The following is a 16132-nucleotide window of genomic DNA, read 5'->3' on the forward strand; positions in this document are numbered from 1 at the left end:
CTTTCTTCTAACAGTCATAATTATATAATGTATAGACTGAAACTGTACTACACAATGAGTGATTTAAAGGATTTACCAAAGACAATGATATCTTAAAAAATAATTCTAGAAGTATATTAAAAAAATACCTTTCAGTCAGTTATAAGCGAGACTTAACTAATTTCGTAGCTAAACTTCTTAAATATTGGAACCAAGTCACAGTTGGTTTGTAAAATTTTTTCAAATTGATGGTTTTTTTTATAGAGTATCAGCTGACATATACAGTGCCTTGACAGAATTTACATGCTTACTTCATGTATTTAAGTCATAACGCACTCCTCCAAGTCCTTGATCAAGTCCTGACATTACCTGACATGTTCCTAGAATCTCTTTCACTGTTTCCGTCCATCTTGCGGGACATGGACCTCTCGGCCTCATCACTCTGGCAATGTTGATAATCTCCTCAAACGCTAAAGTTTCCACTGTGTTTTACAGAAACAAAAACCATTGTTTTATTACTAATAAAATAGTTTTCAGCCTCAGGTAACCACATAAATATGCACAAGACACATTTACTGCACTGTAAAATCATTGTCAAGAATGTGAGGATTAAATGCCAACCCCTGCGGCTGAACCCTTTTGTACACTCTATTTAACCCATTGGCCTAGTACTCTTTCTGGTGCTGGCTTGGACCTGAACTAGCAATTAATTTTGCTGAAAGTGTAAAGGTTTGGTATAATTTTTATAGAAATACCTAACTAATTAAGTTATTACCATGGTTATTTTTACCATCATGTTTCAAAGAAACTAGGCTTACATTTTACAACTATAAAATTAATTTTTATAGTTTTAAATTTACTACAAAGATGTTAATTATAACAAAAATGTTGGGATTTTCATGTAAAAAAACTTCAGTTTTAATTTTTTTTTTTTTTCACTATTAAAATTATTTATTATCTAAAAACTGAATATATATTATGTTTCAGTAACTCTTTGTCATGGAAAAAAAAAATTATATTCAAATTTTTACTTGAACATTTATTATTTAAAAAAAATTATATTATGAATACTTATCAAGTGTAGTTTTTATACCATCAGTTTGCACGGGTTCGCATATTTTGTAGCATTCAACACACAATTTGCATATAAAAAAACACAGAACTACACTAAAAAATACACTGTAAAAATAAAATAAAATAAAATAAAATAAAAATAAAACTTCATCACAAACAAACAAACGTTATTAATTTTGCAGGCTAAGCCTTTAGCCTTGCAAACGAAACAAAAAATTTTAACACGAATATCACAAATAAAATATTTAAAAGGATTTTAATAAAACTATTGTAATAAACTTTCAATAATAATTGTCAGAAGTGCTAGCCTTAATTTTAGACGTTAACATAATCCTAGTAATCACACAAAATAAGCACTGGTAAATAGATTACAATTATTTGAAAAAAGTATTATTTTTCTGCCATAGTTGGCACAAACACCTGAACTCACCCAACAACTCAAAATGTCTGCAGAAAGCGTATTGGCATACCATCTAACAGGAAAAAACTATAAATACTTTAAATAGTACATCGCAACACTAAGATAATTAAGTTAAATGCAACAGTTAAAACATCTTTATTGAAAGACTGTATAATGAATGAATAAATATATTGGAATGTAAAACAACAACAAAAAACAAAATAATAGTCAGCTGACTAGTCACATCTCCCTTCCTCCAGGAAGTGTAAGTGTAATCCTTCAGGTAATTGGGTTTACCATATCTCTTGGCAATACCTGTGAGTTGCGTCGATAAAGTTTTCCTTTGCTTTCGCACTATGTAAGACCTGGGGTTTTACCTTTGTCTTTAATTACTCTCCGTCTAACACCCAACTTCGATGACCCTTTCTTAGCTTTAACGTTCTCTCCAGGTTTAAACTCTGGCTTTGGAACTGCAACTCTATCTCCATACATGTTTTGTTTATTCTCTTGCTTCAGAGAGTTGTTGATGCACTTTCTTTTGGATCAATTATTGATGGCAATAGAAGCGCATCATCAATTGGAACCAATGTCCCCTGTGTGCTTCTAGACATTAGCCTTTGTGCTGGAGAACCTAGATCTGGTGATCGTGGAGAGTTTCTTATTTCAATGATTCAACAGAGCTTCAAATAAGTCTGTTCCGTCTTGATAACATCGCCTGACCAAGTTTTTTCGCTGTCTGAACAAACCTCTCTACTGCCAATCCGTTTTCCTCTTTGGGAAGTTTGGAGAGGATATGGACTGTTCAAATCCCCATAGTTTTTGAAAATGTTTTAAACTCTGCTGAATTGAAAGGCATGTTAACTGGATTCCAGTACAGCTGGTACACCATGAACAGCAAACCATGACTTCAACTGTTTGAAAGTTGCATAACTACTTGACGACACTTCAGCGAGTTCGAAAGTAACCAGAGAAGTTGACACCAAGAACAAGGTAACTTTTGCCTTTGAACTTAAAATAATCAGCTGCTGTAAACCTCCCCTGGCCTGATTGGAATTTGTTTTACTTTTGATGGGTTCTTTTATTTCTGGCCCTGCTCTGACTTTGGCATACTGTGCATGATCCGTCATGAAGTCACTCAAATCTTCAAACATGTTTGGGCCAGTACAAGGATTCTCTTGCCCTTTGATAACAAGACTGAATTCCTTGATGTCCAGTATGAATAGCTTTGATAATATCCGTTTTCATACCATTTGGAATTACAACTTTGGGTTCCTTTGAACACAACTCCCATCTTCAACCATCATTTCATCTCTGGAATTCCAAAATAAGTGCAAGCTCTTAGGCAACTCAGTTTTTTTATTTAGGCCAACCATTTTGTATTACTTTATTATTAGTTCTTGTAAGGTGGAACTTTCAATGTTTCCTCTTGGACTCTTACCACGCCCGGCTACTGCAACGTCGTAAATTACGACTCATATTTTTTCCCGCCGTGAACTGGCAGAAGTCGTAATATACTACTCATTAAAACATCTTCTACTAATTACGTCATAGTTCCGATAATTACCCTGCTCGAATCCGCATAAAAGTTATATCACTTAATCACAAGATCCCCAAGCCTTCTAATAATGTATTCACTTTTATATATATATATATATGAATATTTTGTTATTTTACTGGCCGCTAAAAGAGCACCCGACTACTTCCGCGTGACGCGACTCAGCAACTGTTAGTGCTTTGTATATAGTCCCTTTGTTTTTTTTCAATTGTAAATTTCATTTTGTAAATAAAAGATGTTTATAACTATGTATTTTCTTTTGTGCATAAGTCAGTGAACATTATGCATATTTTAGATTTTTAAATAAAATTAATTTTGAGAGTTTTTTTTAATGGCTTAATATAAAAAAGTGTTTTTTGAAAAAAAAGTTTTGAGTTCTGACCATCAAACATCCACCATTATTTAGGCAAGTCAAATTATAATTATGTTTATATTGTACAACATATTCTGCAGAGTAATTTAAATGTATAACACTTTTGTGTTTTTTCCAATAATTAATTGTACAGGATAAAAAATTTATAAACTCTGCACGAAGCTTCAAAACAGGGTGCCAGTCAAGGCTCAAATGCGCGGCCCAGCCCGGAGGGTTAAAAGCTGATTGTATGGATGTAATTGAGAAGATTGATATCACTTCAAGGTCTTTTTCCTGCATAGTAGTATTTTCAGCCGTTTTAACAGTCCCTACTTAAACATCTGCAATGTGCATGATTTGTTCCTTTTATGTACAATATTTTCGGATCGTACGGAATTATCTCTAGAAATATCCTTTGAAGACGAACAGGTGCTTCATCATTCAAATGTTTATTTCTAAATATTGTTTGTAGAGGCTGATGATGAACAATTCTCTATAGTCAATGGTCTACCGTAAATAAAACAGTAAGAGAAATTTTGTGCAACCAAATTGTACCGCAAGAGCTTCTATTTACTATTTGTGGCATTACTTGTTCTGTTGGTGATAATGCTCTTGTAGCATAGGCAAATGGACGTCCTGGTAATAGAAACAGCCCCAATTGAATGTTGGCTTGAATCAACTGACAGTCTCACAGGCTTCTTTACATCAAATAATCCTAGTGTAGGTGCTGTGATAATAAGCTTTTTTTACATTTTCAAATGCCTATTACCTGATCTACAGTTAAAATTATTTTTCCATGACTTTAGAAAAAAGTTGGTATCGGTCCAGTGGTTAGCTAGTTGGTTGGTGTTTCCTTGTTTTGAGGTTCAGTGATAAACTTTAAAACAGATACTTAAAGCAGATGGAAATGTGCCAGAAGTTGAAAGATTTGTTAAAGACATTATAACAAGAGGACCAAATACTTCTTTTTCACATATTTTTAACAGTTTAGTAGAGACACTATCAATGTCCAGCTGAGGTTATTTGGTTTTTAATGAATCGGATTAGGTTTATCTAACTCTTCCTAGGAGTGTGGTAATGTTGTAGTATTAAATTTGGAATATTTCAATTTGAATTTGGTAGTATTCTTTCAATCACCACTTGCTTGGTTTTGATATATTCTTCAGCTATGGTTTATAAAAACATTTGTTCAAAAGTTCTGTAATTTTGACTGGGTCACTTACGAGTTCTCCCCTGTATAACCCGATAACCCCTGATGTTGTAAACACAATTAAAATCAATTTAGGTATCCTAAATCCAACAAATTATTTAAAAGAGTACAATTATATTTCTACCGGTCTTTTTAGTTTTTGAATAGGCTACTACTGTATACATTTACACAAATTAAAAAATGTACGAAAAGAAAATTAGGCCTAATGAAAAGTAAAATACAATTATTTTTTTTATACATTATACAATATTTATACATTATGTTCATAAAAAGCACTTTCACTGTATCGGAGAACGATTGTTTTTCTGTGTGTATTGCAAATAATTGCAACAAATCTCGTTTCTTTTCTGTCACCCCGGGAATTTTTCTGTTAGAGCAAACAACACAATCCTTAGTTTTTTCCCTTCTGAACTTTTAATTGAATGGTAAAGAGCATTCAAACGAACTAAAGCATCCAGAATCAAAAAGAAGTAGCCCACCTGTTTCCTCAAAATATTGAAGACATCGCCTAATAAGGGATTCCAATTAGTTGCCTCCTATAAACCAGTATGTCAAATGGGAGGCAAGTTGTTGGCGGTTCAGTTTGTTAATATGGTATAAAAATAAAACTATTTACAAGAGCAACTTCCAAAATCCAGAAATACAACTTTCATCACCTCTTCAGGCTTTTCTTGAAGCGTAACTGGAGCAGCAGTGGTCACTACAAACTACACCTCCCATCTTGTGATATAATCCGATATATACAATTGGTTATTCAATTTTTTACTGCCACATTATTCCTATTTTGTCTTACCATTTCCGTTTCTGAATAATTGATAGTGTTTAACCATACCAACCACTCCTTTCATCCTTCCAGGACAGCACCATCATGTTACATATTTTTTTGGCAATAGGCTAACATTTATGTTTGTTCAAATTTGTTATGTATTTATTCCCAATTTTTTTTTGTAGGGCCCCTTTCTATTTGACATTAATGTACCAGTCAAATAACACCTTTAGTTTAAACACCTTAAACACCAAGTAGTTCCTCGGCTATATCAACACTGGTATAAAACATATCAGTGTATAGATGGGTAAACCCGATTGATAGTAAACTTTTGGAGTAATCATTATCATATGTAATATAATTCTAGATATGAATGGAAAGTCTGGTCGAATCAAGCCATTTGTTAGTGTAAAAATCCATAGTAGGAAAATGTATAGCCGTTCAATGACAACATACAAACGTAACCCCCTTTTTCTAAGTTTTTGGGATTGAACATTTTGAATTTGACTCACCCCCTTTTGAAATTCACAATTGACTCACACAGCAGCTAGGATAATTAAGCCAATACAATTTCAAAGAACTGATATCTAACAAATTCAATAACATTTTCTTTATCAACTGATTCTGCTTTACATGGGTCCACACTAATAGGTCTAGTGTGTCCTTGGTCTGGTGGAGACACATGTAAAGCCCCAAATATTTGAAAAAAAAAACAGCCTTCTTGAAAATACATCTTTGAAGAATTTAGAAAAGTCAACCCAATTGTCAGAGGAAAAAAATGTATTTATTGGTTTTAGTCTGCCTCCAAATATGCAATGCAATTAGTTTCTTTCACTGAAACATCTTTCAAGTCCAACTAAATAGAAAAACTGCCATAAAGAAGATATTTTTTAAATGTTTATATAATTTTTTGCACATTGAACAGTTTTCATATTCAAATTTGTGTTATCTCCTGCAAATTAAATTATAAAGCATAAATAAACATTTAAAATATTACTGAAAAATTCATATGAAATAAGATGATTTAGAACTAAAAATACGTAATATAATCTAATGCCGGATAGTCCAGCACTGGAGCGAAACATGAAATTTGTGATTGTTGGACTCAATTTACCTATGGAGTGGCAAAAGGTTAAACCTCTGGGCCTCATGAAGGTTTGTTTACTACTGATAACCCTATTTCCATACATGCTAGAGCCAGGCCCAACATATTTCCATAACAAAAACCCAAAACCCTGAAAAAATTCCAATTATAGTATCTCAAGATAACAAGCCAAATTAAGAAAACCTAAAATTCTGGTGTGGCTGTATTGAAAAGATTGTTTTCATATTTGACATTTAGCCAAATATAAAAGCCAAAGGCAAAAGCCAAACTTAACAATATATTTTAATTGCAAGAAAGATTTTCTGCTCACCATTTTTGACCTTCTTCCTATCACGAGGGGGTTCTTTGAGAGCTTTGATGACAAGAGAGGCGGCAGAAGGGACGACAGAGATGGTGGCCTGTCTGTTCTGGATGGTCAGTTGAACTGTGATTTTCAACCCCTTTCCAGTCCGATGTGGGCTTTTGGCAATGTCATCTCCCACCTTCTTGGGTGACTGTACACAGACACATGTATTGTTAGTTAGGTTTTATTTTATTAAAGTATAAATACTAATTGTGTATATAATTCATTCTCAGTTTAAGAAATATTAAGAACTGGGCTACTAAATATTTTCTAAAAATGTATAGGTGAAAACTCTTTCCAATAATTTTGTTTATCATTGATATTATTATTATAATCAAATACTTTTTTTCAGGAACAATAACTTCATTGCAAGCCACATTTTCAAACAAAATTATGTGTCATTAATCCTTTATTAAATGAAACGGAGCAAATTTACACTTCAAGTTATATAGAAAACACAAAGTTTTTATACACAAAGACGGTAGTCTCTACAAGATAATTTGCTAATTTCTAATGAACAAGACCCAAATTCCAAGCACTGTCAAACAAAACTTATCATTTCATAGTACAAATTTGTTTATGTGGTACAAAAATAACTTAAGCAATCTTAAAAACAAAAATTTGAATCCACCTGGTTTTATTGACACAATTTGTTGACGATTTACAAAATTGCTACTGAACCATTTTTTAAAAAGCATTCCAAATTAAGCGTAATATTCTAATGAATTTTTGATTTGTCTACTGAATCAAAAGGTTTAATGATACCAAGAAAATCTATTAATATTATTATCTTTAAGCTTAGTTCTGAAATTATTTACGAATTTCTAACAATTAAATAATTCATTGCATGTGTGTTTGTCTCTGCGGAATCCATAATTATTCGGAAATAATATGATTTGTTTATTTAAAATATTCTGCTAGTTGATTTTAAACACGTTTTTTTTTCAAAATTTTAGAGACCAAATTCCAGCCATGTGAAATGTATTTTAAAAAAAAATCCAAAATATAGAAAAATCTTGTTTTATATCTGACTCAAATTAATAAAAATAATGTTTCAGTTAAAAGTAGTTCGTTGGTACTTTTTAATAATGTCTATACAAACTATAAAATCTTCAAAATTCTCTTATTGCACTGTTTTGTATTTAATTGTGACAATTGTTTCTATTGGAAAAACTAATTTTTTTTCTAAAATGTAAATATGTGTAGAATAACAAGTAATATACTTATAGAAAATTCGTGTTATATAAAAATATAGTAACAATTAAAATTTTTACAAAAGTAAAAACTGTGAAATAAAGGCCTAACCTTTTTTAGGTGACAATTGTTTTCATCCATAAATTACTTACAGGCCTTTAGAATACATTTACATTAATTTACAAAAATGTATAACAATGTATTTTAACTCTATTATTTTTAAAGTCAATAGGATTGGGCACAATAAATTCACTAGTTCATCCAAGTTGGATAAAATAGACAAAAGACAATATTCTTTATTAACAACATCATCAAGACATGTTACAGAGTCAAACAGTTTTTAAAAGTGAAAACTTTATCCATATCTACCAAACTAACATTGTCTACTGATTCACTACCCAGGACTTATTGTGAAATATACAATAAAATATTCACTCAGCAATAAAAATATTAAACCTATATGAACATAGGCCAACCTGCAGATGAAACCTTACACAAACATCCAAAATTTTTACTTAAATAATTTATAAAACACTATAACAAAACGATTATTTATACACACTAAAATAAAATGTCTAAAGATAGAAATAAATAGCACACAATACACGTATTAACAAATGGTGTAAAAAACAACTATGGCAACCATACACACAATGCGTAATTTTTATCTACTTGGTAAGTAGGTAATTCCGTAACGGAAAAAAAATATAATAGTTCATTGTCTTCAGTGATGATACTGTTACTTAGAGAAGTTATTGTCTGTTTTGATATGATTTTCACTACCTCCAAACAATGATACAGTACAAAAAAAAATTATAAAAATTTAATGACGCTCTTTTCGACACATCAGGCATTTTGGGATTTTACAAAACATTACCTTTTTAAACTATTGTAAAATCATTTATTTGCTTACAGGCAAACGATGTTTCTGAAAACCAAAAGAATGCACTCTTTCCAATAACGACACACATAATCATGTAGAACATAAACCCTTGGCAGAGAATTTTGACAAAACAGCAATTTTTGGTGTGTTTGGCAATTATGTGAACAGATCACAATCAGAAATGTTAACGTCAAAGTTTAAAATGTTCTAATGACAAATTTCAAGGAACTATAGAATGTTTTACGGTATAATATGAAACCTTGAATCTTGATCTTTAAATTTATGTACGTTTTAGTTCAAACTAAGTAAAAATAAACTTGCTGTGAGAGATCATATTACAACAAAGTTAATGTGTCGAAAATAGCTTTGTGTCTTTTTAAAAATGTAGTTAATGCGTCAATAATCACTTAAAGCCAGTTATTTCTTTATTTTATTTCTTTCAGACCCAATTGACGGTATTCATGTCATATGACAGTATTCAATCTTTGTTCCGAGTAATCAGCTGATTCTATTCTGTTTTTGAGTAGTGAATACAGGTTGTAATCTCACTTTTTCATTTACTGGTTGCCCTGATTGTAAAATATTGTTGTATTTACCGTGAGTAAATAAACGTAGCTGTTTGTGTGATTACTAATAATTATGTTAAATGGTGCAAGAAAAGACTTGCAGACGAAAATTTTTGGGTCTAAGATGCTCCCCTGAGACTTATTGGTCGGCACCATCCCTGCTACAGATAAGGACATAACCGAGGAGAGCATGCCACATGTGCAGATAAAACCAGTGTAGGCAACCAGCGGCACCAGGACACGATATGCCGGGATTGCAACATTTCGCTTTGTGTGTCCAACTGTTCGTGCATTGCATGCGATCAAAGATTTCTGAGGAGGCTTGTGTATTGTTACTATCTTGTACCTAAACTGTACTTTAGTATATTTATGAGAAAATACTGAATATTTTTATCTTATTCTCATATTTTGTAAATATAATAACTTTTGTGTATATATTTATTAGATTAGTTTCTGTATAAACACAAAAAAAAACCTTAAAAACCGTAAATTAAGTAATTTTATAACACATGTACTGCAGTAAACCAAAATCACCTAAAATAAAGCAAAATCACTTTTTAGGACACTGAGCAAAAAATGGATTAACCCATTCAAGACATTGGACGGGCAGTTTTCCGTCCTTCACTTCGCGCGGCACAACGACTAAAGACGGGCAGTGCCCGTCCGCTAGACACGACATCGACGTAGTTGAATATATTGCCGATAGATCGCTGAGGCATTCACATTTGCTGCATATTTTGTTCTCAATATTCTAGTCTACTATGTTTTTTCTTCTTCTTCGTTGCTGAAAAACATCTGATATTGCCTCAAATCATCTTGGCAAAACAGCTTTCTTTCGTTTGTAAACAGTCAAGATGGCGTCTCGCGACCCGGAAGGATGTGTTCGTAAATTCGGATGATTTTGCGGCTTACGTTGCTAATGTTTTAGATGAAAGTGGTGATGAGGAAAGTGACAGTGAACAAGATGACATGATACATGAAAATAATGAAATGTCTGATGGTACAAACGATGACAGCAGTGATAATGAAAGTGACGATAACCCACCGGTAGGCTTTGTGATTTTTCGTGGATTGTTGGACGAAATAATGTTAATACAATACGTTTTACCAGCAATCATGGAATAAATCCTTTAATTTTGAGGCAGTTAGAAGAAAACTGCACTGAATCACATGTGTTCAATCACTTCTGTGACGAAACCTTTAGGGGTTTCAGGTAACCCTTTGGTAGGCCTCCCGCTTGTGGAGAAACACCACTCCTTCAAGGAAAGTTTTGGGGCATTTTATTGAAAAGATACCTCCAACCACCAAAGCCAGGCCCTCAAGAAAATGTAAAGTTTGTGCCTTACAGGGGAAAAGAAGTGAAACAGTGTACCAATGTAAAAATTTTCATGTTCCACTTCATCTGGAAACATGTTTTTGAAGTATTTCAGACCCAAACCAGCTTCTAAAGAAAGTATAATAAACATTTGTAAATAGTGTAAATATTTATGTATATTTAAAAAAACTAATATTTTGTGTTCATACAATAAACAATGAATAACTAAGGTACATTTATAATATTCATAGCATGTTATACAGTAAGTGTTATGCAAAGTGCACCTGTTTCTTACACGGAAGCATGGAAAATATCCAGTCCTGTAGTCCAAAAATGTTAGTAATTTATTCAGTCACGAATGGGTTAATAGAATAAAGGAATTTCGATTCAGATTATAGTTTTCATTTTCTTATTTAGAAGGATTGTATGTGCTAGTTTTTTATTTTGTATGTTTAAATAATCCTGGAATATGTTAAAAAACTAAGTAAAATGTATAAAACGCTAACTTACCAAACCCAATGGACCGATCTTAGGAGCTAAGGAGGAAGTAGCTCCGACTTCACCTCCAACACACCTCAGGTAAACTGCAAACAAATGAAAATCCATTTTTAACCAGCCTTCCTTGAGTCATACTTAGGCCTACCAGCCCACTCACACATCACTCACTGGCACATTGACTATATTGTTATGAGCTAATACAAATTGCACTACATACATAACATGTCATATTCTTTATTCCATTTTTATAATAATACCTTCATAATAATGTGATATGTTAAATTGTGTTATTAGCAGTTCAGATTAATTTGTTCCAAAGTAGTGCAACCAGAATTTGGCTAGAACTAATGCTAAATTTCATGAAATGTCAAATCAGTATAGAATGGCTGCACTGAAAAGGCATTGCACAATCAATTGACTTTCCGCTATCAAAATCTTCCATCACAGAGACCATCTAAATGAATGACAAATACAAAATTTATAGGACATAAAAGTGAAACTACTTATACACTCGTGCGTAGAATGTCACTTAAGTCAAACACATACCAGTTAACCTTTTTTGGATACATTAACACAAATAATGACTTTGCGATAATTTAGAATGATGTTTTTTGTTAATTTAGACCACACACCACAATAGTTTTAAGTAATGGACGCCAAAGTAGTGAATGCAATTACACAGGACAGTACACTGTTCTGACCACAGTGAACACTCAGATAAGTTATCGGGCACAGATAACAGTGAAATTATAGATAACAAAAAGCACAATACGCATATATAAACAAAAAATGGAATGTTTATTTAAATTATTATAAAGCATAGTTTAGGCTCTTTGTGATTTCCACCTCAATTTCAATTCTCAATGAGTCAAACAGAGAGCATAATTGTTTTACCATTATAACACTGGCAACTACCTTGTATATACGGCAGTTAGGCCACTAGTGTATTGGCACTGCTGAATATACAACATTAGCCAGCAGTTTCGGTAATCTGTTATTTATTTGCATATTTTCGATGTTTTGGTTTAACCCATTACAGATCACTAGTGAGCTGCGCTCGTCACGCAGCGGCTGGGCCTAACAGCACGATGACAAGCTCAGGTCGCAAAAAGCGGTCTGCTTTTAAGTTTCCCTCCAAATAGTTCTATTAATGTCTGATAGATTGGGGGATCGTCTTCACTTGTCAACTAAGAGTGTTTAATGTCTACGTTCAGAGTTTTCGAAAGTTTTATAAAATATCTTGCAGATCGCAGTTGTATGTTGAAGTTGAAAAATCATTCATATATGAGTTTACTCGGTACTTTGGGATTATACCGACCACACCCAGACATGAATCGTTATTTCACATTTCGTTTCTACTGATTACTAGATTAGCGTAGAACAATATTTCGTCAATATAAAACAGGAATTGTCTTATCGCAAACACCTCCCCATCCTCAGACAGAGGTCAAAGTCGAGCGTCTAGTAGATAACATGATTGCAGAGTCTCGCCGCCCCGTTCAGCTGGTGCATCGCTTTGTTGTACTTCCGTGTTTTACCTCTACATTTAACCAAACACAAAAATTCAACAAAAACAAACATTTACCAAACTAAACTTTTTATTAAAAAAACACTCAAAACTTGTTTTGGTATTTATTTACAATACCGTGACCATGAAAAATGGACTTTTTTTCATGGGTTGGGCATTTATAGCCAAGTATTATTATCACAGGTGCATATAAACTGGGGGGAAAGTATATCATTGTATTATATTGATGCCTTTCGGCCATTATTGCATTAAGGATGGAAAATAACCGACAAAATTTTGTCGAACAACACTTGGAGGGTTAAGGATCAGGGGCATCACGTGATCTGGGATTCGACTTTTGCAAGCTCGAGTTAAATTTTTTTTCTAAAAGAGCAAGCAGTGCGCAGCACTGCGCAGCGGGCAGGCATCGTTGACAGGATTAACGTCATCATTTCAGTAAAATTGCCAGAGGTTACTGTCAAAAACAGAGTTTTCAGAGGATTTCAAAAAATCGTAACTCCTTTGATTTTTCGTTGCAGACGAATTTTTTCTTCACTATTGTTTTCAGGAAAAATTGTAGTTTTCAGGAAAAAAAAATTAACATACCTTTCCATGGTCACGATTTTGTAAACTGATACCCTTGTTTTTATTCTTGATCACATTCCGCCACCCAAAATGCGAGTGCCTCCGGCCATCAGCGCGGGGCAGCACCGAAAGAAAAACATCCCTCGAGATAGTACCTATCAGTAAAAATATCAAATTCTAGAGGGGCTAATCAGAAATATAAATTGAATTGTAATGGAAAGGCAATGATGTACCGTGCAAATCACGTGATGCCGGCGCGGCCTGCCGTAATCAGGATTCTCGAGAAAGATAAGATAACAGCGACAACAATACCGATCACAATACCTGGAAATGCTTGTAAGTTTGTAATTTTGTAATTGAAGAGTTGTTTTTTTTCGTTTCTATCATGTTTGTTTCTATAAATTTCTATTTTTGTGTTCTTCATACTGGTGTGGTCGGTATAATCCCAAAGTACCGTTTACTCTCTACTTTTTAGTGCTTCTGATTGGTTGTTTTCCTCAGTAAATATAATAGTAACTAGTATCGCATTTAATGGTATAATTTGTGTGTCGTAATATGAGCTGATCGAAATTGGAAACTTATGATCGTCTGAAATTGATCGATATTTATTACTTAGTTCATAAAAAATAAATTGTATTTAATTATTTTGTTTTTAACAATATATGGAGATATTTTTAATAAACCGGAATCCAGTTCAAACGTAGATATGAAGTGAGTATAACAATAGCGAGCGACCGCTACTGTTCGTTCAGGAGTCAACCCCACATGTTAAAGCTACTTAAACCCTAGAACACTACCGTGTTTTGATATACCTTTGTTACTACCGATACATAAATTTTACATAGCATGTTTATTTTTGTGTTTTATGTTATGTAAAGGTTTATTTTCATGCCTGTGTATTGTGTTTGTGTATATTCTTGCCTATGTGCTTACTTAAGGTGATGATGCATGTGTTTAAGCGTGTGTGTAATGCGTGCATGTGTGGGTATATGGTGTTTTTCCTAACCCTCATCTTTATATCTACAATGCCATAGAAACTCATCCTTTCCAAAAAAGCCTACAAATTGTCTACCAACACAGACGTTTATTTACCAAAAAACAACCTAAAAAGTTTTAGCTACTTATTTTACTATACACACTTATACGTAAAATATACATTTTTTATCAAGCAATACTATCGCTACGTAAAATTGACACACGGCCAAAATAAAAATCAATATTGAGATAAGAAAAAAAAACTACACACACCCTTACACTTCGGAGGACTAACGACCATTGATCAGTAGAAGCACTGCCCAAAGCTTTAAACCGGAAGGTGGGAGGAGAGTAGGTGTGACTATAAACATGACGCATATACGTATAACTTACACACGGTAGTGTTCTAGGGTTAAACAAACCTCTTCACTTGTGAGAAATATCTCACATCTATATCATATGAGATCTATGAGGCCCTATGGCCTATCCCTCATATTCATGTAATTTTTTAATTCACAAAATACTAGTTTCTTCTTGTTCTTTATTGTTTAGATTACAATTACTATAACTAATAAGTTGAAAATCATAGGCTAAGCTAAATAAACTGTAGTGTGTCGAATTATTCCTTTGATAAACATCTAACCATTTGAATAACTAGTGTGTAGGCCATCTATTAAAGTCTACCCCTCAACATCTCAATTGCCTTTGGTTCTGAAGCACCACCCCATGCTTGTCTTTAGTTCTGAAGCACCATCCCATGCTTGTCTTTAGTTAGTTTGATATTTAAAATTTCGAAAGGGTCGTAATTCACTTTAAAATGACATTTTATAAGGCCGCATTTCCCGGTCTCGTTTACTTTCATAGCAGTAAAACTAACAAAATGGGGCTTGTTTTTAAACACATACGCAAAGCAGCAAATTACCAAAGAAATTGTAGTAGATAAATTTCTTGCAAATAATGGCTGGCATTAAAGGATAAAATCCAGTAAAATAAAAACGCCACGTGTTTCAATCAATAGGTTACGAAACACACTCCGAATGTAAACTTGACTACTTATAAACCACTTACCAATTTTTACTTCACTGGGATCGAACTTTGGAGGCATTTTATATTTATGGATAAAGATTTAACTAAAAAAATATAAGCTTTAAAGACTCTACGAAAGAGACCTACTGCTTGTCCTTACGAACAACCTGCAAAAGAGAAACGTCCAGAGTCTAGAATAAAGTGGAGCACTAAGGAACGAAGAAGAAAAACATACACGAGACCAGACACCGGAAAGAGACACTTTATAACAGAACTTTCACAAAGAGAAAGAGAATACACTTAATAGTGACGAGTGTACTATTATAACAAGACACATATTTACCATTTTTAGGTTCTATATATATATATATATACTAGCTGACCCAGCGAACTTTGTTCCGCCTTAAAGGCAAATATCACATGATCACATTTTGTACTTTTTAAATTAGGATAATTGTAAATAAAAAAAATATAATTATTCAATGATTCTTTATTTGCCATTTATTGTAGCACCTTGTGATAAACCATTTTTTTGTTTTTTTTATTAGGCGCCGAAAAAAATAACGCGGAAGGTCTTCCGACCTGTGAACATGCCACATATAATGGACCATGGGAAAAAACATGGATGTTCGAGATTAAGACCACAAACTTTTAACGATTGGCCTTGTGACTTATTTACAGTCATGGCGAATGCAAGACGGATCAGAAATTGAAGTCGTTTAAATTGAAATGGCATGTCGGTTGGGATCATCGGGATACTCGGAATGACAACTTCCTCACCTTTAAATTTTCCTTTGAG

General features: G+C 33.1%; 1 protein-coding gene across 1 annotated transcript; it reads right to left on the minus strand.

Moving 5' to 3' along the window:
- Positions 1 to 401: 401 nt before the first annotated feature.
- Positions 402 to 15557, minus strand: LOC124372429 (60S ribosomal protein L12-like). Its single transcript, XM_046830828.1, has 4 exons — positions 15376 to 15557; positions 11253 to 11326; positions 6752 to 6935; positions 402 to 471 (listed from the first exon to the last, which is right to left on the minus strand). The coding sequence occupies exons 1-4, from the start codon at positions 15410 to 15412 to the stop codon at positions 443 to 445; spliced, it is 324 nt and encodes a 107-aa protein (XP_046686784.1). The 5' UTR covers positions 15413 to 15557; the 3' UTR covers positions 402 to 442.
- Between the last annotated feature and the right edge of the window lie 575 nt (positions 15558 to 16132).

This window comes from Homalodisca vitripennis, unplaced genomic scaffold, assembly GCF_021130785.1.
Source record: "Homalodisca vitripennis isolate AUS2020 unplaced genomic scaffold, UT_GWSS_2.1 ScUCBcl_3167;HRSCAF=8517, whole genome shotgun sequence".
NCBI lineage: Eukaryota > Metazoa > Arthropoda > Insecta > Hemiptera > Cicadellidae > Homalodisca > Homalodisca vitripennis.